This window comes from Falco rusticolus, chromosome 6, assembly GCF_015220075.1.
Source record: "Falco rusticolus isolate bFalRus1 chromosome 6, bFalRus1.pri, whole genome shotgun sequence".
NCBI classification, from domain to species: Eukaryota; Metazoa; Chordata; class Aves; order Falconiformes; family Falconidae; genus Falco; species Falco rusticolus.
This window is the reverse complement of record NC_051192.1, coordinates 26463137-26490227: the sequence shown is the minus strand read 5'-3', so window position 1 is coordinate 26490227 and position 27091 is coordinate 26463137. Positions and strand designations below refer to the sequence as shown.

Below are 27091 nucleotides of genomic sequence, written 5' to 3'. Positions count from 1 at the left end.
CGAGCCGTGCCGAGCCGAGCCGTGCCGTGCCGTCCCTCTTCCACTTCCTGCTGCAGAGCCAGTTCTGCCGCTTACCTGGGAGAGGCAGGGAGGGTGTCGTAAAAGGAAGGGAAAACAGCCCCCGCCCGCCGGCTGGCTGGGGAAGGAGAGCCGGGCACGCCAGAGCGGCTGGGCGCGCCGAGGCACGGCAGCCCTCCTGCTTTCCTCGGCCGGCGCAGCATAAGCCTCCCTCGGCCACAAGGTAAGAAGTGTCAGAGGTGCTGCCTTTCTCGGGCCCTGTCCGCGATTAGCTGTTGACCCACTTCTGGCTCTCAGTGGTTTGGTTTTTTTCCCCCCCTCAAATTCTCTCGCTTTCTCCCCCTCTCTCATGTAATGATAGCCTGACTTTCACAGACGGTTACAACATGTTTCAGCCATTTCACTGCAGTTTTGTTGTTTGTTTGTTTGTTTGTTGTTTTTTTAAAAATCTGGAGGGCTCTGGGGTGAACAGTGGGAATGGACACGCCTGGTGTCGAAATGCTGTCCTGCCTATTTGCGTAGCTGCCTGGCAATGCCCGGAGCCAGGCCTGCTCCCGCTCCCGCCCTGCATGGCTGTGCAAGCTCAAGGCGCTTTGTTAGCCAAGGGCTTGGCTCTGCTCCTCTTCTCTGCTCTTCCCTCCTCTTCTCCCCTCACCTCTTCTCCCCTCTCCTCTTCTCCCCTCCCCCCTCCTCCCCTCGCCCCTCCTCTCCTCTCCGGCTGCCCTCCGGTCCGCAGACCTCATGAGAGGTGGCTGGAAAGCATGAAGAAAACAAGATCGTAGATCCCTTTTGCACTGTCCTCCATGGCATTGGTATGGAAAGAGTGGGGGCAAGCTAGTAGTATTTCTTTTTAATTAGGGTACAATCAACCATATAGAACCCTCTCCCATTTCACACAGTAACTGTCTCAGGATCTGGGTTTTGTAGCCCTAGCACCGGCTGGGCAATGGGAACGGCAAATCTGGGCTTACTGATCCTCAGCTGCCACCGGTGACCACCAGTCCAGAAATTCCCATTTCTTGCAAGCCCTGGGTATGCTCAAGGCCTCTCCTGGCTGCATCCGTGTGGTCTCGGGCAGGCATTGGTGACCTGCCACCATTGGACAGGGCTGTGAGCCCCACAGTAGGTGACACTGGAGGCAGGGGTGCACGGGGCACAGGTGGCAGGTGCCCTGGCAACAGTTTGCCAGTGCCACCAGGTGCCGGCGAGCATCTGCAGGTTGTGCTGCTGCCTGCGATGCTGTCAGCCTCTGAGGTCAGGTTTGCTCTTGCTGAGCACTGGCAGTGTCTTAAGCCTGCTGCTGTTTTGTTTCTTTTTGTTTTTTTTTATGGGGTTGCATTTTCTTTTTGTCTTTCTAAGGCGGGAAACAAGGCATGTGCAATTATGGTGTTTGTGTCTGTCAGTGCCCTCCACTCCCAGCAGTGGCTTTTGAAATTTGGCAGAGGGTACACATTTCTGCACATTTCATGAAAGCAAGCGAGCTAGGCTGTTCTCATGCCAGCTGAGGGAGATGAGTCAGGTTCCCCAGGCGTCCCCATGCCCTCCCACCACCCATGCACCCCACAGCCTTCACGCTGTGGAGCAGGGAGAGCAGTTAGGGACAAGGGATACGTCAGCTCCACGAAATACTGGAGGGTCTCCCTTATTAGGAACCAGAGGCTCCAACATAAGGCACAAAGCGAAAGCAGGCTGGGGAGATTTATGCCTCTTGGGGTGGTCCCCCCATCAACCCCGCTCAGCTAGCCACTATTTTGTGCCAGGATTTTTAGGTGTCCCGGGGCCATGGGACATCCCAGTTTGGCAGTTACTCAGTGCCTATGGGAGTTTTATCATCATCAGAAATGGGTAGGAAGTAATTTCTGGAAAAAGTATTTTTAAGGATACCTGAGATCATTGCAGACATTTGCATATTTCACAAATATTAGACAACTAGCAGGGAATGTTGCCTGTATATGAGATGCCTGTCTGGATCCGGCTTGAGGGTGTGGCACTTCTAGTTTCTTATTACTTATTGCCTAGCATTCCTATTACATGCATATCAAAGTCTACACTAAAGAGGCAAAAAAATATCAGGTCTATACTGGCCTTTGCACCATGGATTACCCAGTGAAACGTTAGTGCTGCAAAAGGGAAGGTGGTATTTGCCATGCAGGGAGGGTTGGAAGTATATTCTCCTCTTCTTTCCTATACATGAGTATGTATGTAGACTTTCATGCCGTGGCTGCAGAAAATATGCAAGAGCAACCTTATAGTCAGTGTGGAAGAGGATTGTTGTTTTCATGCTCTTTTTATACTTCTTCCAGAAGTCATAAAAATAAACGTTACTTGTCCTAGAGGGCTTAAAATCTGGGCTAGGAACGTGACACATTGCCTTAGTCTTCACTGTGGAGGGTATCCAGGGCAGAGGGTAAGCGTCCGTGATGACAGCAGCCAAAATTCTTTATGGTGAAGTGTGAAACTCTGGAGCTTGGATTTCCTTCACTGTGTTTATTTAGGTTATAGACCCAAAACAGTTCCCACATTTGCACTTGCTCTTCCTAAAAGGATTTGTCTCTGGGTTTTTTTTGAGGAAAGTTGTGTCTAGTGTTTTTGCAGAGAAAGCTGCACTTAAGACAAGTGTACTTACACACCTATGCTTATCTGACCCCATGGCAACATCATTTGTTGCAATCTCAACGTGTGCATCCTCATGGCAGCTTGCAAATTCTGCATCCACTTAACTCCCACCCTGCAGATTGGTATCAGCAGCACCAGGGAGCTTAAAATATTCAGCCGAAGTACATAGGAATTATTTGGAAATCAAGAAATTCCTGTCCGTCCCCTCTCCTTATGATCTCAGCTTTGCCTTAATCTATACCCATACCATTTCAGAAATGCGATGACTGATAAATAAAAAACCCTTCCCCTGTGTGTTGTGTACCAAGGAAGGTGAGGTTTATTTCTCAGTCTAATATTTTCTTTTTTAACAATGCAGACAAATGTAACTTGATTAAAAGAGCAAACATATTTTCCCCTCCCCAGAAGTGACGAGGAGCGCAGCTGTGCTTGTGTTGCAGAGTGTCTCTTCTGTTTCTTCACGACAGAAGTTTTCTAATCAAAAGCAGATATAGATGGTTAGTGGGTGTTTTGGGACAGCGCATCCTGACAAGTCTTTGTGCTGGGAAACAGATGAAATACCTGATGGATTTTGCAATCAGCTGCAAGAAAACTGCACAGATGAGCCTGAGCCCAACACCCTGCCTCTCCCTGGCCAGCCCCTTGCCTCTGTTGGATGTTTTTTAGTTTAGGCCTTGATTCAAACTTGGGTGCTCAGGCCCATCTCTACCAACCTGCAGAAGAATTTATTCCCCGTCGTTTATGCTCTCCCTGCAGCTTCCCAGGGGTGACCATTGCCAGCAGCAGCCAGCCGTGAGCAGGAGGGCTGGGCAGTATCCCTCCTGGCTCTCTGGCGGGAGCAGTGGAAGAACGTCACCAGGTGTAGAAAGTGCCTCAAGGGAACTCAGATGTGGTTTCTTGCCAGGAGCTTGGGTCACTGAGCACCCACCCAGGAAGGTTATTTGCTAAATTAATGCACGTTGCAGAACTGGGTATATTAGCAGGGGAAGGAAGAGAAGGAGAAAGGGTGGTTTATAGAGCTCCCTCAACTTTTGTGAGAGCAGTCCAGGCCTGGTTACTCTGTCCCTTTAGAAAGGGCCTCTTCACTTTATTACAAGCAGGAATATGTGCAACAGCTCCAGCTGGTTATCAGTAATCTCCTGCATAGTCATAGGTGCAGGGGGGATATTAAATTCTCAAAGCTTTCTGGCAATATCATGATCTGACTTGAAGCTGCAGTGTCTTTGGAAGTAAGATTGGGCACGATCTACGCTCTCCAGCTGTCTCCGTGCCAGAAAAGGGATCAGGCTACAAGGCTCTGAGGGTATTTCGATATGCTGAAGCATTCCTTTGCCCTAATTCTTCGATACGGGAGATCTAAGCAAGTGATTTTTCTGTCCTATGCATAACTACACTTGCAGGATAAGCTAACTGGAAAAGTCAAAGGAAACATAATGAAACTCCGCAGAACAAAGCAACATAAAATACCGGGATAATGGAGTCAGTGTTGGGTCTTCTTCCAAAAGCCAAGGATCTTCAGCAGAGCAGAAGCAACATCCTGAAGCACTGCTGTTGGAGGAGGATGTTTCTGAATCATCTGTGTGATTTCCAGCATCGTGGGGATTTCTCTTGGGAATTCCCATCCACATACCATTGCCAGCATTGCTCAAAAAGTGTTCGGTGTGTCCTGGGTTTAATTTATCCTTGGGGCCATCTCTATAGACAGAGCTCTGCTGTTGTAACAGTTTCTCTCTCCAGCCAGAGCTACTGAGGGAGGAGGATGAAGTCACTTTTCCTCCTTTTTAATGATGTGTCTGTTTTAACACCAAAGCCCTCAGCCCCTGGGTGCCTCCTACTTCGGCCCTGTGGGAGCAGGGGCTGTGTGTGGGTATCAAAGCTCCGCTTGCACTGCTCTGCTATCCTTCAGCAGGGTCTAAGCAAAAACATATTTTAAAAAACTAGAAGCTTTTGCAGGTAAAAACACAAGTGGTGGAATCAGGTGTCTCTTCTGTCTGACTAAAATATTTTTACTTAGATATTTGGAGTAATTTTCATAATGTTTAGCTCATGTTACACAGGAACAAAATAAGGCTGTCATTTAAATACTAAGTTGATTTGAGAGAGAGAAGCATTTATCCTTTCTGGCATCTAAACTAATAGGAAAGACAATTTTAAACTATTCTGAAGTAAGCCATTTGAAGAGTTTGGTAGCTCATCATTCGCAGTACAGTTTAATGGAGTCTTAATGTCCCTCCTCCAAAAGGCAGAGTAAATAGCAAACTTGAAGAAAACAAATCTGAATTTTTTCTGCCCATGTTGTGCCTTTAGGTTCACACAGTCTGTGCATGATCCGTTTCAGATAGCCAGATGTTAGCAATGGAACTAAAAAAAAAGACCAAAAACTTTAGTAAGTAGTAACTTTTCAATCCCATCTGACACCCAATCCAAAACCTACTGAAGTCAATAGATTCCTATTTACTTCACCAAGCTCTGGACTGAGTTCTTGATTTCTCCACAGAAATCTGTTCTTCTTGTCAAGGCACTAAACCAAAGGCTGTTGGATATAGACAATCTGAATTCAAAGTGGTTTCTAGCATTTTGATCTGGCTACTTCAGACACCATCAAAGAAGCATCTTAGTGTATGAGATGTCACAAATTTGTGAAAAGCCACATTTGGATGTTTGCTAAGGATTACATCTAGTGGGAGGGATGCTCAGACAATGCACATAGCTGAAGAGGTGGAGCTGTACCCCGGTACCCGCAGCTGAGCTTGTGCTTTGTGAACACCAGGGTGAATTTTGCACAAGGAACCACTCCACTGGAGATGCTTGGTGGGTGGAGTAAAGAGTTTGCAATGTGATTTGTGCTGCTCAAGTGTGTCATTCAGCTTACAAGCAATTGCACAGATACACACAAGTTGAAGCATGTCTGAGCAGGCCCTTTGAGGCCCAGTGATCCAAGGGTCAGGTTTACAAAGCTGTTGAGATGAGCAGAAGGCAGATGTCTTGCAGGGAGTTTGACACCTAACCTTCACAGGTGCTTCTCTTAAGTCTGGCAAGGGACCACTCGGCAGCTTTACACCCTGATTCATGTAAATCTGACTTGGCGCTTTACTGTCCTGATGAGTCACCACCACAGGACTATCAACGTTTAAACTGCCACCTGACCAAAGGTCCTAGGTAAAGGACATTTTGACACTGCTGCACAGGACAGTGCAACACAAGTCCCTGTCACGGTCCTGTGCTGATTATGAGAGTTGGAGGTTTTCCCTTTCCCATCACATCAGTTTTGACTGTCAGAGAACCGTGACTCGGCAAGCAGGGCCAGTTAGTGATGTGGTGCAGAGGAAACGGATGCAAACCAGAGGGAGAGATGTGTGATGGTGCTGAGCTGACCGTCAGGATTTCAAGCCTGGGTGCTTGTATGGGAAGGAGCTGGTTTGGCATCAGACCCAGCGCTGTCACGCAGGGGGCTGCAGTTGTCAGAGCAGCAGCGTGTTCACTGTGCTGGTGCAACTAATAGCTGCTCTAAGGACTTGCCTACATGGGAAAATTTACCAGCGTAATTATCCCACTGTAATTATCCCAGGACAACTCTCCCTGTGGATGTGCTTACTGTGACATAGGCTATGTATGAATATATGGTAAATCTTCTGTCTAGATGGATTTCGAGTTACACAGAGGAGTAATACTTACATTGTAGCCCAGCAGCAAAGCACCGTTTTTATCCTACTTCCCAGCAAATGTTACACCCAGAACTTTCTATGGCAGAGGTACTTCCAGGGGGAAGTACATGCCATTTGATCTGATCAGCTTGAATGTAAAGCCTCACTCTTGCCCTGTATCACAGGGCACACCATTTGCTTTTACAGAACCACCGTGGGAGCCAGGGTAAAGGTTGGGACACTGCCTTATACCTCTCTCTGATCTTGTTCAACTGTTTTTAGTACTGTGGTCATTTGAATAAGTTCTTCATTTAACCTTTCTGTTCAAGCTACTGTGACCAAAGTTGGGACAAATCCTTGGATCGCTAAAAATGCTTCAAACATGTTGTGATTTTGACTTTCTTTACCAGCCTTTCAAGCCAGATTCTGTTGCCAACTATTGTCACTCTCATTGCTTGAGTGCTTAGTCCATTCCTCTCTGGTAACTCTCATACTTGGGATTTTAGCTTCCCCAGTGTGATAGATGGGGAAATGATGAGCACCAAGCTTGTTTCTCTGTGCTCCATGGTGACAGATAGAAGTTGCTGGGAGCAAGCTAATCTGCACCCCTGTATAAGAGGGCTGCACGTCCTGAAGCCCACTCAGCATTGACCCATCGCCGCTGCTGTCCCTCTGAGTGAAGGTGGAGCAGAGGCGTTCATCATCAGGGATCGCTTGGCTGGACCAGATATACTGATAGCACCCCCAAAGAGAAGTGATAATTTTGTTGTTTGGGCCCAATCCAGTTCCAAAGGAAGGCAAAAAAATCCAAACAGTAACTAACATCTCTAAATTGTCTTTTAATTTTCAATAATCTGAAATAACAACAACCATGTGATAATAGGCTGGATAAGTGGTTTGATAAAATAAGCATCAACACTTGGAAACAAGCTTTGGAGTTGAAATTACTCAGCTAAGTGTGTGGTGAAGTTTAGATGCAAGGCATCAGTGTGAAGCTATTATTAGAAGGTCCAGAGTAAAATAATTGCAAGTGATTGTATCACCTGGAATATGCCCGAGCCAAACCTCCAGACCTAAACAGCCTGCTCTTTTTACAGGTGCAGAAATTATCACTGAGAGTGTCTGTGTGCTTTTCCCCCCTCCAGCCTCAGCAGGAACAGTAAGTTCCAAAAATCCCATAAAAGCATCTGTTTTGCACAATGAGATTTCCAGAACTCTTTAACTGGTATTTCTTTTCCAGTGTCTGAAATAGAGTTATTTTAGGATTATTGCCTGTGTGAAACTGTACCATGTTCACAAGAGTCCTTTCTCTTGTTTTTCAGTTTGCTGGAAAATCCTGGCCTTGCAGTAAGGCAGGTGACTCTCGTTTTCTACAAAACTTGGAAATGGCCTCTGTGTCAGGTTAGTCCAAAGTAGAACTCTGTGCTAGTTACACTCCAGCTAACCCTCTACTTTCTTGCCTTGCCAAAATTCAGCCAGATATTTCTTGCTGTTTTCTGCCTCTCTTTTCCAAAAACATAAAAATATAAAGAATACATAATGCTCTTCAGTATTCCAGCTCACAGTCATTGAGTGATGACTGACAACAAGCATTTGTCTGTATGGCTGTCCGTCTACAGTGTTTCTTCTTTTCAGGCACTTCTGTGGGTCGAAGCATACCCGTCGAAGTGGATGAATCTATGCCGTGGTCCCCATTTCCTGAACATGTCTTGGAAGAGGCTTTGCAGCCTTCTGGAGAAGACGTGGAGGACAAGGAGTCCCAGAGACTGTGTGCTGTTCAAACACCTCAGCCTGTGGCCGATGCACCACGCCTCTGCAGCGTACCAGCACATCATCAGTCAGCACCATCTGTGGAGCCGGACAGCAGCTTGTGGTCAAAATATACCGATCCTGGTGGAGACGGACGCTTCTGTTCCCCCGGTGAATCAATAGCTGGAGTGGTTCCCTCAAAGATGCATCTTGTAGCTAAGGACAAACCAGGCATGCAGCCAAGATCACAGCTTTCAGCTGACACTGGGCACAACTCCAGTAAATCAGAGCAGAGCTTGTCTGATGCTCCCAAGGACTCACTGGAGGAGAGCAGCCAAGGGAGTTCACGGTCACAGCAACCCTCAGGAAACAGACCTCCAGCAGAGCTGGGAACTGTCGACACAGGGTACAACTCCCAGTCACAAGATGTCATGGGTATCAAGCACCTGGAACCCCCCTTGCCACTGGTGTCCATGCTGAACCCCCAGGACCTCCCAGGACCGCTGATCTCCAGAGAGTTTTTTGCAGCTGAGCATCAGCAGTGCCCGATGTGCCAGCACTTGCCCCATCCCAACACCTCCTCGCAAGCCCATGGCTGCTTTGGGCATCGTTGCCCAGCAGAGCAGTACCCCCAGGGACCACGTGAGTAGTACCACCCACCCCACGAGAGGTTGTTCGGGTGTATCACAGCCATCATTCACCAGACAGGTGTTTTCCTACTGTACTTAATGGCAATGCTTGACATGCAATTGTTAACCTTTGTAAACATCTATTTGCGGTCCACTTTGTGTTTCCAGATTGTTGGGTTATGTGGCTGGACTCCCTGATGCAGAACCTCCGAGCCAGATAAAAAGTTAAAGAGGTCACAGTTACTCCTCAAATGAAGGCTAATGATTTTTCCTAGAAACTAGCCTTTGTCGGTCACGCTCAGCATACACAGCATTCTCCCTGCTGTTATTTCATATTCTAGTCATTTCCTTCCTCCTTGCATCAGTCATTCAGCAGCATCCTATACTGGCTTAATTCCTGTTGCTTTCATAGATTTCCTTGCTCCCACTTGGATCCCCAAAGTTGAGATTTTTCTGCCAGAATCAGGATGGGAGGTTACCCTTGATGTCTGTAGATAGTATCTCCTAGCGTTATGACCAAACTCACCCATGTGTGTTATTTCTACGTGAAAAGAGCATGACATCCATCATCTTCATTTTTTTCTCTTGTCAGCTGAAACGAAAGCTCATTACTTAAAATGGAGCCCTCTCGGCTGCTGGTGATTGTATCACGGAGCACTGATGTGACTCTGTCAATATGGGTGTTTTGGCTCTTGGAGACTACGACGCAGTTTACAGCCTGCTATTAATTAGTATTCCTTTTCAGTGTCTGAGATTTTTATCTGTTATAAAGTGAGCTTTGAACATTCAACAGCAATATCATTGTTTTAATATAATTTATATTACATTAGACTCATGAGACCCCAGCCCATTTTGGGCTGGCTTTGTAATAAAAAGCTCTACGCCTGTTCTGATAACCCTTTCTTTTTTAACCTTCTGTTGACTCCACAGCATTTATATTGAATCTATTTAAGGAGTTTTGTCATTCCAGCCATGTGCTACAATTTGGTATATGAAACAGCGAGGGTATCAGAGCCTCTGTTTTCACCTCTGATCTTGGGAAGGGAGAAGGGGCTACAGACGGACTTCTGTCAGTGTCTACAGCTGAACATTTGCAAAACATCCTCTGCTTTTCTTTTCATACCTTCTCCTTTCAGTTCAGCTTTAAGCAGACAAAGAGCTGGTTGCACAACACCCCTCACTATTTTCCTCCATTTACCTCCTCCGCACGTGGGCATCGTGAGAAGCAGGACATTCGCTGAATGAGGCCTTTTTGTTTTAAAGCTGGAACTCTGAAGAGCTTTCTTTAGAAAAATCACTACTGTTTCAACCATATCCAGAGGGCAAAAAGAATAAAATAAACTCAGTTGGCTGGAGCAGATTTGGTCAGGACCAAGAAGCTGGCAACTGTGCTCCTGTTTCTCGCATGCTCAGTACGGTGTAAATCACCTACTGACAGCTCCTTGCGTTTCAGATAATTGTTGGGCAGTGGCAACCCACAACAAAGCTTTGCAGTTCATGTGTTGCAACAGGCCTCTCCTGGGGAACAGCAATTGTGCCCGTAGGCTTTAAGCTGGCTCTGGACACCTGCTATGTGTCTGCTTCTGAAGTCAAAGAAATCCTCCCAACGATGCTATGTGCCCAGGGACCATTAGATTTTTATATGTGAGAGCTGTTGGTGTGTGCAGGCATGCACACTTGGCCACACCATGCTTCTGAATGGCAGTGGTTGCATCCACTAAAACACTGTATTATCAGGGAGATCCAAAGGAAGTTGGTGAAACGTTGGCCTAAAAACCTGTAAACCAAACTGAATCTCCCAGACCCCTGCCACCTTCCCTAAATCTGGTCATGAGGAACCCATGAGAAGATCGTATTTACTTTCAATTTTGTTCTCCCAGCCTCTTTCACCCTGTCCTGTTGCAAATAGTTAAAAGAAGGAGCAGGAAAATCTCCTAAAACAATCTCAATAAATACAGCATTGCCGGCTCAAAATTCCATCAGGAATCTCTTTGCAGTTGTGGAGCTGGTGTTTTTTTATTAAAATATTGGCTCCTGGATTTGGTCTATTTCATCAAAGCTTTATTTTCTTTCTTTTTTTTTTCCTCCTACCCTTTAAAAAACTGTAGTCCTCATGGCTGCTAGGAAAAGGAAAGCATGACCCCAAAATCACTAAAAGGATTTAAAAAAACAGTTTGGGGAGGGGAGGGGGGGGGAAAGAGAGCTTGAGTACTGCAGCTTTCAGAGCCAGCTCATAACACCATAATCATGCAGCACTAATAAGCCCTGCCAGGCTGGACTTTGATCTGCGCACAGAAGCTTGAAAGTGCGCAGAGCTGTTGCCTAATGAAAACTGCAAGCAGAAAGAGAGAGAGAGAGACACACACACACACACACACAAAAATTAGTTTTCCCCGTTTGGGAAACAAACAGCTTACATTGCTTTCTCTTTCAGTTATGCCAACAGTTCCACTGTATGCTAGTTATTAAGCAGCATTATGTGTGCGTGGCCAACAGTAAGGCTTTTCAGAATTACTTGAGCAAAATTGTCACTTTGGGCTTCGCCTGCAGCCTCCTGGATGGCAACAGGAGCAGCAGCATAGCCTTAAAAGGTCACTTAGGCAGAAAATTCATACAGGGTGAAGTAACAAACCAAGAGATTATTTTTTCTCTTTTCATTTACAATAATCACAGTCTGTTTAGCCTTAGTGTTGCAAACCGGTTTGTTCCAGGATTTTGCATCTGCTTTCATGAGAACGTTGGGATGATTCATTTTCCCAAGTTATTGCCAAAAATAAATTTAAAAAAAAAATCCCGACCAAAAAACACTGAGGCATGGTAAGTGCAGGGACAAAGCAGCCCTGAATGTTTAACTGTCAGTTGTCCCAACAGCCCAGCCCAGAGCAGGGATCTGAACCTTGCCATATGTGAATGGGAAATACGAAACTTCAGACTGTAAAACATTCCTTAATCTGGCGTCTTTCAGACCGAGATACCTGCAAGTGCCTCCAAACTGCTCAGTTTCCTGAGACATGAAAGAGGACGTGCCTGGAAAGGAATAAACACAAACTGAGGCAAAAATGTATTGGCTGAGATTAGAGTTGCTGCCTTTATTTTCTCACCCTCCCAGATGGCAGAGCTCCGTACCAACATTTTGCACATACATCGCAACCACTTCCTCCTGTTCCTGGACCTTGCATGAGAGTTATCCGCCCGGCCCAGCAAGTCATCCCAAATTACTCAAACCTTCGTGCTCCCAAGGGCACTGGAGACCGACCACCCCAGAGGACGTGCTCCTCCCCTGGTCCTCCTCGATTCCCGTAAGTACGCCTTGTGGGGTGGGGGTGGGGGGTGGGTTGTGTGCAGTGGAAACTCCTCTAATCTGATGTTATGGGCTTTCAACCAATCGTTCTGAAGCCTTGTAATGTTAGCATGCCCAGGCTGCAAGGGTACATGCCAGACGCTCGGTAGTTTTCTTTTTTTGCTATTTTACACCCAACAGGGGCCTGACCTTACCCTAGAGAACTTCAAAGCGGGATACCTGATATGTTGTTACAGCGCAGCCTGAAATGTAGACATTAAGGAAGACAAATGCTTGAAGGTTAAAGGGATGAGGGCTGAAAAATATCTCAGTTGAAACCTTAGAGCTCTCCTGCTGGAGAGCAGAGGTCAATTCGGCGGCTCACTGCAGTCTTCAGCTTCACGCTGTACCAGCCTGGGACGCCTCTGTCATTGGCTTCCAGCAATTTCCTTCTTATCTCTTCTGTAGTGCAGAGAAAAAGGGAGAAAATCTTGTCCATTGCCGATACATTTTTACATTGCAGTTTGCAGCCTTTTCTATGATTTTTCATGTAGTAATAAAATACCACATGTCTAGCCACGTTTCATCCAGGGCTTTTTGACAGGTCTTCAAATATTAATTTACTAGGCCTTATATCTCCCTCCTTGTAAATATGTCATTAACAGATGGAAAATACTATCCATGCGGAGTTTTCTCCAGGCTCAGCTACCTGAAGCCAAATTGAAACTTCAGGTATTAAGGACATTTGAAATCAGACTGGTTTTATTTGTGCTGCAATACTTTTAGAGGTTCTAAACTTACAGGCATCCGTGTTTGAAAATGTCTGCTTGCGTGCCATGGTCTTGGCAGAAAACTGGGAGAATAGGCGGGCAAAAGAGGGTGGACGACTGAAGTATCGCACTGCTCTGGCCTCTGAAAAGTTAGGGGCTGTGACAGAAAAGTGACAGCAAGATAAGGCAGTACCTGCAGCAGAGATAATTGCACTGAAAAGTTTGTATGAAATTGTAAAAATTACTGAGGAATAGTGGGTATCCTCTGCAGTAGTAAAATTTTAAAACAAACTCCTAATTTTTGGCGCATCTGTTAGATAAGGTGAAGTTTTGGAAAGATGTGTGAATTAGCCACAGGGTAGCCTTTTGTGGCTGTCAGTGAGGTACGTGTTGCTTTTCTCAGTACTTTCTTCTGCTAGAAGAAATCAGAATATGCGAGGTCTGTCCTGCGGCTGCATAGCTGGTGTTTGCATGCTGATTCCAGGAACGGCAGTTATATGTTGGTAATATTTGCCTATAGAGTATTTTGTAACAAAAACCATCTGTACCAAAATGAATAAACCAAATCTTAATGTGACAACAGAAAACATGCTGTGACCAGCCTGTCATCATTCATTTAAGGAAGGCAAAGAAAAAAAAGAGAGTGGGCTTGATTGACTAAACATCACTGCTCTGTGGGAAAAAGCTCTCAGAGAAACCTAACACTCATCCAACAGATTCAACCCAGCGGATTTGAAGCACACCTCATGTAAAAATCTCTGTGAGATTCCCCTTTCTATTAACTTAAACTGTGAAGCCAAAGTGTAGTAGGACAAGAACTGCTAAGCTTCCTAAAATCATCCCTTTCTCACTGTTTGTTGTAATGGAGAAGATGTTAGGCAAGGTTAATGCAGGTCTGGAGAAGAGATCCCTGACATGAGAAACCCTCGTTAGGTCTTCTGTTGCTGGTCAAGAAAATAACTTTGTTCCCTTTAGTAAAACACTGAGTTTTGTCCAAAACTGGAGACGCTCCAGCTGTGCCAGAGCTGGAGGTGGAGTGCCCTTGTACCCTCATTTTTCCCAGTCCCCACCTTCTGCTGTGCCTCTTGTGCTGCACAGGACATCCTGGGAGGATCTGAGGTGCTATGAAGCATTGTTTAGATAATGGGAGGAGGTTCCCAAGTGCCACGCTGCTTCCGTACATGCGTAACAACATCCACAGACAGCATTATTTCTTGCATAGAAACAGCCTTTGCTTCTGCTAATTGCCAACTGAACAGCTTTCAGCTATGAAGTACGTTTACTTCCTGTAGCTAATGTTGCTTCTGCAATAAACTGCTTCTTGTGTAGACTGTCACCAAGGTATCCATTCAAAAGATCATGTAATAACTAGAGATGCAGAACCAAGCATTTCTACAAGAACTTTTCCCAGCTAGTACGCAGATAAAGTTCTTAATGTGTTATTAAAAGAAAAAAAAAATCTGAATTTTGCCTGAAAAGAAATATTTTTTTTAAATCCTCATTTGCATTTCTTTGTAGAAACCAGCTATACAACCAGCTACCTAATGGTCAGCTTCCCCCCAAGGCATGTGGCCAGGATGAAGCATGCTGTTGCCCTTCTGACAATTTTCCATGTCCAGCTGCCATCCCAAGACCTCTCAGTAACCCTGCAGCCAAGGGAACTCTGAGAACCAGCAATTTGCCGGAGGAGTTGCGTAAGTGGTTAGCAAATTTGTTCTGTGCAAGATTTTACAGCGCGGCCTGACAGCTTTAGGTGGGAAAGCTCCAGGGGGCAGAAGGCAGGGGGAACAACACTAAGACACAAAGACAACAAGAAAAGAAAATACTGAGTGTCATCACATCTGTAGGGTGTGAGCATTTGTGTTTGGTGGGATAGAATCCCCTTGAATCCTGAAAACATAATTGTCATTAATTGCTTGTTATTTTGTTTACAAAAAACAAATACCGTTTAGATTGCTTTCATGACTTCTTGCTAAACAGGATGTCCCTTTGAGGCAGGAGGCACTGAAGCTTACAGTAAAAGACTAATAACAAACAAAGCCTTGGGGATAAAGTGTTTCTGCCTGTCCCAAACCAGACAAATATGTTGAGTCTTGACCTCAGTTTCTCCCTGACCTGGTGAGGGGAGAGGGCTTTGGGCCAGGAGCCCACACTGAGGGCCGAGGGCAGCACAGACACTGGCTGAGGTGCTTCCCCTGCCACCAGCCCCTGAAACACCTTCACCCTTTAACTCTTACGGGAAAGTCAGGTTTCAGAAAACTGGCTTCCTTCTTAATGCCGTGCTGGCTAGCAGGTAAGAACTACTGGCTACCATTGCTAAGAACCCTCCACATCTCTCCTGAGGTTTTGATTTTTCCTTTTTATTTTCATTTTGCATATCACCTTTCAAATCCAGAGAGTTGCATCTCGCTGGCCTGTAGGAGTGAGTTATGACACCAGATACCGCTCTTGGATAGACCCTACTTTATCAGTTACTGCGTCCTAGATACAGAAATGACTGGATAAAATTGTGACATTCGTGATACACACAGAGCTGCGTTAGATTAGCCAGCTGGTTTACCCTGACCTGCAAGTCCATGATTGTTTAGTTAGTAAGAACACTCCTTCCATGATGGCAAGGACAGCTGAAGACATTGCGGTCATCAGCCAGCCATCCTGCCTGAACAGGAGGTTAATGCTGCTATAAGGTGAGGCAGTCTGGCACGCGTAAGGGCTCCTCCAGCTCGCAGTCAGATCAGTGAGGGCTGGGGGAAAGCTGTGATGGTTGCAGGTGGCACGAGCTCTGGGTGAGGGCCCGACCTCTTTGTGTGCCAAAGGGCTGGGGAAGGAGCAGCTCTGGCAGCAGGGCAGGGTGAGCAGCAGGGTGATGTTACCCTCTGCGGCTTCCACAGGGGCACTGGCCAGCAGCAAGGCAGTAGGAGCTTAAATCAAGAGCAAGGTTTCTGTTGAGTTCAACACCAAGCCACTGTGCTAACTCTCATCTGTTTCATAAACAATTTGAAGGGGTGTAGGTAGGCAGAGCCCGCAGTGCAGGGAAGAGGAAGGCTCTGAAAGTCTCACCCTCCAAATGGTGTATTTCAATGCATCGCATATTCATGTGGACTCTCCCTCCTAGGCAAGGTCTTTATAACTTACTCGGTGGACACAGCGGTGGAGGTTATGAAATTTGTGAACTTCCTGCTTGTAAACGGATTTCAAACTGCTGTAAGTATTCCTTCCGGAGAAAATTACTTTCAACCAGGGGTGAAAAGAGAACATTTTTCAAAAAGCAGAGGCGATACACAGTCCATTTAAATGTTTTTCTGTTTTTCATCACATTTTGTAGGCTGAAAAAGATACAAACAGAATGAACTAGCCTTGGCTTTAAAAGGTGTAACTTAAATGATTTCCCTTTTCATTTGCTTGTATTTTAACTGAATTTTATGCTTTCAAATGAGTTTTAATAATGACCCTGGAAAACTTCATTTAGTGACGCTAGATACCAGAAGGGCAATAGTATGAGCTTTTGTGAGCTATTCCATTAACATTGTCTCATATTTGATCTGTAATGTCAATATTAAAAAAGGTCAAATTTCATGTTCATCCCATCCCAGCTTTGGTTCTTCAGATGTGAATACCTTTCTGCTAAAAAATGATCTAAAGTCAGTGTATTTCACACAGCTTAATGAAACAGCCCATCTCATGGTTTCATTTACTTTGTTACACTTTTAAAAGGGATTCTAAAACCACTGGTCTGAAAAGGTCTGTGTCCTACTGTCTAATCTCATAAGCCATCTAGATTTTCATTTAACTTCTCCTGAGTTTGCTTCATCATAACGGCCTTCTTTAAGGGAACCATCCACAGAGGCTGTAGGATTCGGTGTTCATCAAAATCTTGATTCATATTTTCTTATTTCAAGTGCATATGCTATCTGACCCCTCAACCTTCACTCTTTGGCTTCAATTCAGGAAAGCATTTAAGCAAGTGGTTATCATTAAACTGAATGAGACTCAGTGGGGGGCTTTGCACATGCTTATTTATTTTCACGAATCAAAGATTTTTTCCAGAGACTGCAATTATACTTCTCTGCAGCAGTTCTGTACTATGACAAATTCATAAGAAAGTCCTGGGCGCCATAGAGGTGCAGAGTAGAAGGCTCATTAATAGCACTTTTGCTGGATGGGCAGTTCTTGGAGCCTCCTGCAGAATAATAAATATAGCAAAGTGGCCCCAAAGTAAGGAAGCAAATATATTCTCTACTTTCAAAAAGGGGGGGGGGGGGGGCAGGGAAAGACCGGAGAGCAGAACATGACTCTTCTATCAAAAGCCTGGAGAAGTTAATACTTACTCCATTGATCACAGTCATTGATTGCCAGTTTCTGGGCTTACGAGCGTTCAGGGAAGTGAGGGGTGTGGGTCAGATTGTCAGATTCAGTCTTACGAGGTGCTCCACCTGTCTGCTGTCACTGAAGTCTGGGTTACTGCATCCAGGATCAGTGACCTGGCTGACTTCCCACCACACACCCTGAAAATTTAGTTCAATATGAAGCTAAAACTTGACACTTAGTATATTTTGCAGCCAGACAACAGTGGACATTTGCAGCCGTAAAGAGGTGGGCAGCCATCCACCTTCATTAAGTGTTTAGAGTGGCAAAAAAGGCATTTTGTAAACATCGTATATCTCACTGTCAGTGGTTGCTCCTTGTTCCATTGAGCAAAAAAACCCTGGGAGTTGGGAGCTGGCAGGGCAAGGTGACTAGTCGAATGGCTGGCTGAGCAGGAGCCCAGCAGTGTGCTTGCAGCAGCCCCCCTCCACCTGCCTGGGGTGCCTGTCCAGCTCAGCTCTGGACCGCAGGGAAAGGGGAGAAGTTGTGTATGTACACGTTCCTTTCCTAAGGGCATTAGGCATGCATGTTGTTAGAAACTTGGGAAGAGAGCAGGCACGTTTTCAGTGACACCAAATGGGGAGGAAAGGTGAAAGGATGCTCACCACAGACTTTCATTCTCTTGCAGATTGATATATTTGAGGACACGGTACGAGGTATTGACATCATTAAGTGGATGGAGCGCTACCTAGGTGATGTATGTAAAGGCAATTTAACCTTGTTCATGGCAGAGGTGACCTGAGGAAAACGAGTGAAATATTCTGATAGCAACAGGAGCAGAATCAAAATACAAGACCCTGCTATCGTCTTCCCTGCCCCTACAGAAATGGCAGAAGCCTTGCAGGGAGAGCATAGGCGAATCTCAGTGACTGCTGTATCTTAGGGTCCCAGAGCTCTTTCTCTAAGAAATGAAGTGCTAATCCTGACATTCCTGCCAAATTCCAATGCTGGCTGTTACAATCAGCCTCAAGCTGTCATTGGACAAGTTCCTCCGTCTAATTTTTAACTAGTGTTTTTTAGCTATGCTTGGTTAAAATGTTATCTGTATTTCAGCCCAGGTTGCATAGCAGTGGCTAAGTTCATTCTGCTTCTCACCTGTAGTTTTTACATTGCTATCCAAAACAGTGGAGGGTTCTTCTGGGTAAACCATCCTATATGTAAACTGGAAAGTGGTGTTCTGTTAGTCGAATGATAGATTTCCTCTCATCACTTTGTTTCTATGTAAGCAGTAAAACAGAGATTTATGTTGCTGCCAGTGCAGTCCCCCACAGCAAAAACTTCCTCTGAAGTTCAGCTGAGCAGTGAGTGCACATCTCTTTTAGGATCAAGCCAAGTGGTCTCATTATACCAGCACAGCTGGACACAAACTGGTGATTCTGTCACTCAACACATTCCATCATGGGTTTGCTTCCTTTGATTCATGCCTTGCTGGGTAGCCACTGGGCCTCTGACTCACTCTAGGCAGATCTCCATGGTTTGGGAATAGGATGATAAAATGGTGGGCTCTCCCCAAGCTGAACAAGGAAGCTCAGCCATCTGAGACAGCACTACACGGGTTTCCTGAAGGCGTCCAGCAGGACACCTTAGCTTAAGCGCACTAATACGCAGTCATGGTACTACTGCATGCAGAGCCAGCTTGGGGCCTCTGCTGTGGCAATGCAATCGTGCTTTTTGGGGCTGCCGTCAGGACAAATTAGGCTTGGGCTTACCATGTGTAATGGAGGTACTGAAACTAGAAGCCAGGGTGAATTTGCTTTTGCCGAGAACATCATTATCACCTAAAATACATGGTAGATCTCCTTTGAGACTCCCGCACAGTCAGTAGGGGAGACCAGTATGTGCAGAGAGCAATTCCCTGTCTCCGTATGAGGATCCTTCTCCGACTGCTCGCTCCAGAAATGTTTGTTTTTCTCCATGGACTCCATGGACCGTAGAAGCAGTTTCTAACTTCAGAACCCTTACACATGTGAGGAAGAAGGGACTGCTTGGACATAAGCAGGGGATGTCTGCAGCTGGGCATGTGTCTGCAAACTCTCAACATCTGTAAGTGCTTACATGCACGTCAGGCACAAGCAAAAGTAATTCTGGAGTATGTTGAGTCAGTGTAAGAGATAATGGCTTCTAACCATATCTGACCTTGTGGTGGGAAAAATTGCCTTGATATAGCGCAGAAGGAAGAAGTTAATTAGGTGCCAGGCTGACTGTGAGCCACAGACTTGGAAGCCTTATGCAGCCTAACGTGGTGGGGATGAAAGACAGGCCCTAGGTAAACACAAGTAGGAGGTTTTTAGCTGCTGAGCCTCTTCACTGGCCCACCATTAAGGAGGAGGGACGTTTCCCAGATATGAAGGATGGTCCCTCTGTGGAAACCTGAGCTCAGTGGGGGCCTGGGATTAAACAGCTCATAGGCAGGGTCCCAGCTGTCCCAGCAAGGCCAGGAGCATTGCCTTTGGCCCACTGCACCAAGCTGGCACAGAGCTGCTAGGTACCCCTAATCTGCCCAGGCTATCCGCGACAGCCCACCTTTCTGCACAGTCACCTGTCCACACACTTTGCCACCAAGATGAGCAAGAAAAGTTGTCATTTCTGTTGCCAAAAGCCCTAGATGTAGCTTCCATAGGCAACTGCCTTTAATGGCTTTATGCAAAAAAAGCCATAGATGGTTAAATAGATGCACTTTTACATAAGCTGTTGCAAAACATTTAGGTCTGAATTTGAAGATAAAACTTTTCTGTGTATGTACATAGACACTCTACACTGATAAAAAGTAGCTTTTTATTACAGGGATTCCAACTGTAAACTGGTAGCTGCTAATACATCTCTTGACATTTAGGTTTTCTATATTATGAGATCTCGAGAAATAATGAGGAGAACGAGTGTACGAGTTCTCCTGTATTTCCTGCCAGAATGAATGAGATCCTCTCGTGTTTGCCAAGAACATAAAGATCACTTAAAACACAAACTGGCAGATTTCCGATCTGCCTCTACCAAACACGCTGCGTTTCCCGATTTCATAAAAGTGCTTTTCTTCCTAACAGAAGACGGTGATGATAATCATAGCAATCAGTCCAAAATACAAACAGGATGTGGAAGGGGCTGAATCCCAGCTGGACAGGGATGAACACGGCTTACATACTAAATACATCCACAGGATGGTAAGCAAGGACATGCATTTGCTGTTTTACAAAGACAGTGTCTCTTCTTCTCAAAAGACAAATCTGTCTCCAAATGGCAGGTTCTTTGCTTTGTTTTCCCTAATCCCCGTAGTTAAACACCCCCCTTTGGAATTCATTAATCCTCCCTCTCATCAGCTCCGTATGCTCATTAACATCTGCTAAGAGGTTCAAGAAAGAAAAATCCTATTAAACATGCTCATCTTATTTCTCCATATTCTTTATTGTTCAATGTTTTTTCCCCTCCTTCGCCTTCTTGAGCCCTTGTTGCCCTGTTGTGTAGCCCTGAGCACAGTCTTATCTAACAGTGCCTGACCTTCCTCCCTAAAAACAGCCCCTATCACTTCAGCCATCGTCTGACTGGGGTCTTTTTTCAGGCAGCAGTAAAGGTGACTGAAAGGTGGAATTGCAAAGAGAAGGCCAGAGCTGCAGGGGCGGGCTCCTCGGGGGTGCAGGGTGGCGGGGGACCGGTGGGGGTCACAGGTACATATCCCTGCAGTCTGTCACAGGATGGGCATCTAGGCCAGAAGAGCCCACAGAGCTGTGAAACTCATCCTTTCTCCCTCAGATCGCAGTTTGCTGCCTTTCTTACCCTACGATCCATCTGATTCCCCAGTTTGATCCTGCAGTCAAATTTCTCTGAAGCCGTCCCCAACAGCAGTACTTTGATGTTCTTACCACCCCCGGGATGCCTGTGTCTAGGGACACAGGGGACAGGCTGAGTCCCAGCTCAGACACGGAGCTAGGACATGGGGAACAGGCTGGCCTAGGTCCTAGCTTGGAGACAGACCTGGCCTCTGGCTGAAATCTTTCACCCTGCTGGAGACTGAACAGGGCCCTTGGTCAAGTCAAGCTTCATTGGTTCTGGATGGGTTTCCTGGGATTGCAACTGCAGCTAAACCCACAATTACTTCACACTAAATGCTCAAGAAATGTTGACAGATCTTTCCTGTATCCCTTCTGTAGTAATGAAGAAACAGATAAAGGGGCCAAACAAAACGATACCAAGTCCAGCAGCAATAGATCAAATCACGTAACAGAAGAGCAGTTGAAGTAAGCAGCAAATGCTTTTACACATAGGATTCAGATGCATGCAAGGAAAAATCAATGTGTCGTTACAATAAACCTGGCAATGTGTTCTTTTCTAGATGCAGATTGAGTTTATACAACAAGGAAGTATGAACTTCAGATTCATCCCTGTGCTTTTTCCAAATGCCAAAAAGGTAACATACAAATACCTATATATACTTCTCGCAACGATTAAGCACATACTATTTTGATCACAATGCACCAGATGAAATCTTAAAACCTAAACCCTCAATTTCTTGGTTCTTAATATCCCACCAGTAATATTCCAAACCTACATTTCACATTAAAAGTTTATAGGTTTAGGTATATACAAATAAAAAACTTTTCATCCACAATATAAATCAGTGCAGAAATGTATTTCTGATGGTGAACGTACAACTAAATCTCAAATTGTCTTGAGCATTGAAAGAATTTAAATGGAGAGAGACAATTTATGCAGCAAGCATGCTTTTTAGATTAACCCTTTTATAATTCTGTCCAGATGTAATGCCGATGAGTGAGATGGGAGAGATTTATGACTGATATGAAGTGAGGATCTGGAAGAGGGTGGGTTGAGAATATAAAAATAAAGAGGATAATAAATACTAAAGTACTAGGCCATTGCTTGAACTTTGATGGGCCAATCAAAGACAAACTGTAAGGTTTTTTAGGACTTGCAATTTCATCTGCCCTCCTTATTGGCTTTGAAGATTCATTTGAGAATAAGTAATGCAACAGATTCCCATCTCTTCTTCCTCACTCTGAGAGAATCTCTTGGATTTCCACAAGGCCAGAAAAATTAAAAGGCTTCTGTTATAGTTGAGAAATCACGTTCTTCCCCAAATGTAGAATGGATGTATTGTAATCACATCCACTTTTCACCGCTAAATGCTGTGTGCACTGTTGGGAGCTGTCATGTTACCCCTAGTACAGCTGCATTTTGGAAAAGTATGGGAAGAGTCTGTACATTTCCTTGGGTGCCCAAATTTTGGAACGTGAATCAAAATTTAAACAATGCTGTCAATGGTTGTAGGGCTGTGAGGTCCCTCTGCGCTTCTGGATTTTAGTGTAACGAGGTTCTTTATTTAGGCACCAAGTTAATATAAACTCAGAAATTGGAAAATATGCCCCCGGGTTTGTAAAATACGTAAGGTCCTTTGGAATGAGTGGTACCTCTGGTATTTCATGTCATTCAGCTCGCTTCCTGAACGATCTGTCTGGTAGTTGCCTTAAGTGTGAAAAGCTGGGAGACGGCACTGGTGGGAATTGGGCAGACCAAAGGCAGGGAACTGGTCAGCATTTTGAGTCAGTCCTTGCAGCTTGATCTGGGGGAAGGAGCAGGACTGCTCCTAACCTCGGGGGCTCCTTGGGTGCCTGCTGCGCGAACAGACTATACAGCCTGCAGCCGTCTGGCACCTGAAGGGTTGCAGAGAGAAGTGGCCCAGGAGGCACTAGAGCTGCCTTTGGGCTTTGAGTCAGAACAATAAACTTAAGTTAATTTTGGCTGAACTTTATGTATCAGAAGACTAACTAGCATATAGCAGCATTTTTCTCAGACAGTCATCTATAAGGAATTTCCAGGGTTGGTTTATTCAGCTGCTCCTGTCAAAGCATCAGGCCCCCAGCAGCCTTCCTGCCCATCCTCTGCAGTCCACATCACCCTTCAGTTTTTTGAGGTGCCTTCCTCATCTAAACCATGCAGATCAGCATTTTCTATTGCCATTAAGCTTTGCTCTTTTTCTCCATACATTTCTTTGATACATCATCTACCTTCATCTGACTAGTTACTGATAATGTAACTGAGGCTATCATGGGTGGAAGGAGAGCACCAGAGCCTGAATAAGTTGTGGTAATGAAGTCTGTGGGCAGTCACAGGAAGAGAGGTGTCTGAAAAATGCCACATATATGTACAATTGGATGATGTTAGCAGGCAAATTACTTTCATTTTGTCTTTTTTATACTGTCCTTTACATGTTCCAGTACTGCTGTAGCTGGCAGGGGAAAAAAGCAGGAAAGCAAGGTCTGGAAGGTTTCATCTGGGGGTGTCGCTATTAGATGAGTTAATCTGATATGAATCGCATCATAAAGCACTGCTGGTATGTGAAAGTTAGTTGACCTCCAACAGGAAGGAATCTGTGTGATCCAAAGAGTGTTCATTAGGAAATTGAATAATGAGGGGAAAAAGCACAACACACAGTTAAGGTGGCATTTCCAGCTTCCCCTTGTACACTGCTAAAGGGAACCCGGGTCTTGCTGGTTCAAGGTTTGCATCCAGCCAGTCCACAGAAATGTGTCCTCCTGCTGTGGTCTCTGGATGCCCAAAGCATTAAGCTGTGATTGCCCCATGCTGGAGGCTCCCTCTGGCAGAGCAGAGGGTGAGGTGGGCAGGGTCAGTGCCAGGGAAGCCAGGAGAGCTCAAGCCACGCTCCACTAACAGAGCCCTGAACGCACAGCGCTGCCCTCTGCACTGATAAGCTCTGCCCTCTTCCTACCAGTTTGGTCCTCAGATTTATGAAATACTCTCTCTGTGGCACAGAGAGAATTTCCTCTTGGCTTACAGATACACAGCCAAATAAAAAAAACCTAAAAGGGCAGTAACCATTTTTCCATTACTCCCACCTGCAATGACAGCCAGTGTCACGTGGCAAGGAAAAGCCCCCTCCCCTCATTTTCTCTGTTCTCCTTCTGGATCAAAATAGCAGCTATATTTACCCCTTTATCCCTACTACACCTCCCTCAAGATAAAATTATTGCCAGAGCTGATTAGCGTGCAGGTGCTTTTTGCACTGAGTTCATTATGGAGGATATTAAATGAAATTGGCTGTAGGAGCACTTCGGGAAGAAAGGCACAGAGCTTGTCTCTCGATCTATAGTGCCTCTCTCATTATATCCCCACTTGCTGGTTTCTTACCTACTCTACTATACATTTCTCACACTAATTTCTATCTTTTCAAGCTTAACTAATGATTTCCCATGTGGACCTGTATCAAATGCTTTACTGAAGTCCAGACCAACTATGTCTGCTGCATTTCCTCCCTCCAAAAAACGCAGTTTCTCATCAAAGACAGAGAGAGGGCTCGTTTGGCAAACCCTTGCTGTATTTCATTGCATTTTCTTCTATAGTTCTTAGCAAGATTTAATAAAGAAACAAATTTTATGTAATAAGGGTATGCACATGCACACAAACATAGTTATCTATCTTTCTCCCAGTAATATTCAAAACTCTTGGCCAATTTCAAACAGCTTTGTCAAAGGAATAAAGGTCACAAAGACTAAAATCCATTCCCATATCAAAATAGGCTTGCAGGTGGAAGCAAACTCTTACTTATGCTGCCAGCAAAGGGAACACTGTGGGATCTGACTCTTGTTGGGTAGTGAGGTGTCCGCCTGGAAGAGCAACATTTTAAAATCTCCACTTTGGGGAGACGGTTGACCAAAGCCTGTACTTTCTCAGCCACTGGAGAAACACAAAGGCCAAGCTTGATAGATACCTCTGCCACTCACCAAGCCACTTGTTCAGAAGCCTAGGTGAGGTCACACTAATGAGTCTGTAGGCTACCTCTGTGACTTCCCTCATTTCTTTTATACATAAATCGTACAGATCTAACAGAGTGTTTACATCAACTAACACAAACCACTTCCTGAGCAGTGCAAACGACGCAGCCTCATTCCTACAGCTGTACAGGCCAAGGAGAAAGACAGCCAATTTGAGAGGCACGAGGCTTGGGAATGAAAGATTTGGACTGCAGCTAGGTTGTTTGCTGGCAGGCAGGATGTGCTGCCCATGCCAGGGCATCCCCTGGCGAGGCACCAGAGATGTGGTTCATGCCAGGAGCTTTTTCCTCTGTCCTCTTGGAGCTAGCTCCACTGGCTTTACAGGGACTGTGGTGCTCCTAACGGGGGCCACCCTGGGAAAATACTGCCCTGCTAAACAGGAAGGCCAGGGAGCAAGTGCTGGATGTTTTGCCTGCTGTTGCTTACCTGTTGTCTCACTTTGGCAGTGTTCTGGTGTCTCGAACAACAGTTCTCCAAAAAGAAATCTCCATCTCCACAGTGGACATGAGCTGGTTTTGGTCAAGGATCAATTTTTGACCCTCTTTAATTAGTGGTACGATAGTAGCCCCTCACCTGTACACATCTAGGCTGTCTGTATGGAAACCTCCCTGGGCTGTGGAGACATGGGAACATGAGGTCTGAGCAGGCTCCTCTCCGTCAGCCCGCTGTCTCTGTCCAGGGCCATGCTTCATTACGTTAAGGGGCACTAGCCAACCCCCCTGAAAGGCTGCATCTTTCCCAGGACAAAAGGTGTAGAGGAATGCAGGCAGTGGGTTGATGGGCACTGATCACATGCAGCTGTGGCCTTGCCTCAGAGGCGGTGGGTTGATTGACATGGACGATGTGCAGGTGTAGATCGTTCCTGCCAAGTGGTTAAATAGCCCTGAGGATGGTGGGAGAGGGGTTGGATGGAGGAGGGGGTAGCAGTGTGGTTTGGCCTCTGGAGGAAGGAGAAACAGTGTGGACAGTAGCATCTGACTGAGGGTAAAGCCTTGTTGCAGCCTACTAGTTTGCTTGTGCTGTAACAGTAAAGGAGTGGTGGAGGTTTGACCCTGCTAGCCTGGAGATGCATTAGCCTGTCCTCAAGCTCAGCATCGGCCTCATCCTCCTGCTCAGGAGGTGGCCGAAGGACACCACGCTTGGTGAAGAAAGGTGCAAGGGGAGGGGGGGGAGGAGGCTACCAGGATGAGAAATGCTGCCCTGGGGTTCTGCTCTTTCCCTGCTGATTCTCATCTCGAGGTTGAATGTGCCGTTTGGATCCTTCACCAGCTTTTCCCTGGTAGGGGCACTGAAATGTCTCCCTTCTCTTCTTGGTGTTTATTTTCATAAGCCTTTAGATGCCTGTCACTGAGCTCAGACTCCCTTTGAAAAGTGGTGAAATTAGCCAACGTGATGGCAGAGAAGAGAGAGAGACAGGCAAGCTGTGAGATCACACAAAGTTCATTTATTTAGGAACCCAAATACAATTCTGAAGCCAAGTTAAAATTTCTTGTTGTTACAGGAAGTGCCTAGAACAGACAAAATGAAATCTTGCTTGGCAGGGTCTGATGGAATCTGCAGGTTCTGGTACAGATTCAGGAGGATTTATGGGATTTCACTTTTTTTTCCCTTGTTTTTCAGGAACACGTGCCTACCTGGCTGCAAAACACTCACATTTATAACTGGCCAAAGAATAAGAAGAACATCCTTTTGCGGTTACTGAGGGAGGAGGAATACGTTGCTCCTCCAGTAGGACCTTTACCGACACTCCAGGTTGTGCCATTATGAACATTATTACTTAAAGTGCATGACAAGCAGTTGTTAAAGGGTTGTTCTTGGCAGCAAGCCAACGCTCTTCCAGATGGCTCCTTTTGGACAGAAGACATTCTTTCTGCTAAAGGAATTGGTTATCTTGGGTAACTCAGGCTCAGCTTGTTCTCTACCATGTCAAACATCTATTTCTGAAGCTGATGGGGCAGAACCCTTTTCTCTAGATTTTTTAAATAAGCTGCAAATGGAAAGAATGCCCAGTTTTATTTTAACATCTGTTTTTTAACATAATCCTTTATTAGTTGATATAGCAAACAAATACCAGAAATAATGTTGCAGTAAGTGTAAAATTAAAATTATATCCTTCTTTTTGCTCAGGGTTTCTTTAAAGATATTCCTGCCTTGTATAGCATTATCGAACAGTTAACTTGTATATACGCTATTAAATATATTTGCCTTTTGTAAGGCAACCTTA

The 27091-nt window shown here is 45.4% G+C and overlaps 1 protein-coding gene across 3 annotated transcripts; it reads left to right on the top strand.

Annotated features, from left to right (window-relative positions):
- Positions 1 to 55: 55 nt before the first annotated feature.
- On the top strand, positions 56 to 27091 carry TRAF3IP2 (TRAF3 interacting protein 2). Of its 3 annotated transcripts, XM_037391316.1 has the most exons (10): positions 56 to 241; positions 7601 to 7679; positions 7914 to 8669; positions 11766 to 11955; positions 14225 to 14400; positions 15822 to 15910; positions 17700 to 17768; positions 20110 to 20226; positions 21393 to 21467; positions 26488 to 27091. In XM_037391316.1, the coding sequence occupies exons 2-10, from the start codon at positions 7664 to 7666 to the stop codon at positions 26632 to 26634; spliced, it is 1635 nt and encodes a 544-aa protein (XP_037247213.1). In that variant the 5' UTR covers positions 56 to 241; positions 7601 to 7663; the 3' UTR covers positions 26635 to 27091. The 3 variants fall into 3 exon arrangements, with proteins under 3 accessions (XP_037247213.1, XP_037247211.1, XP_037247212.1); XM_037391314.1 differs by lacking the exon at positions 56 to 241 and having other exon boundaries at positions 744 to 7679; XM_037391315.1 differs by lacking the exon at positions 56 to 241 and having other exon boundaries at positions 7561 to 8669.

What these genes read in the sequence shown, in the direction of transcription:
- TRAF3IP2 (XM_037391314.1), top strand. Translation starts at nt 7,568, where the DNA reads ATGTTCACAAGAGTCCTTTCTCTTGTTTTTCAGTTTGCTGGAAAATCC. An exon ending in CCTGGTCCTCCTCGATTCCC is followed by an intron (nt 11,956 to 14,224) that starts GTAAGTACGCCT and finishes ATTTCTTTGTAG; the next exon opens with AAACCAGCTATACAACCAGC. An exon ending in TGGAGCGCTACCTAGGTGAT is followed by an intron (nt 17,769 to 20,109) that starts GTATGTAAAGGC and finishes TCTTCCTAACAG; the next exon opens with AAGACGGTGATGATAATCAT.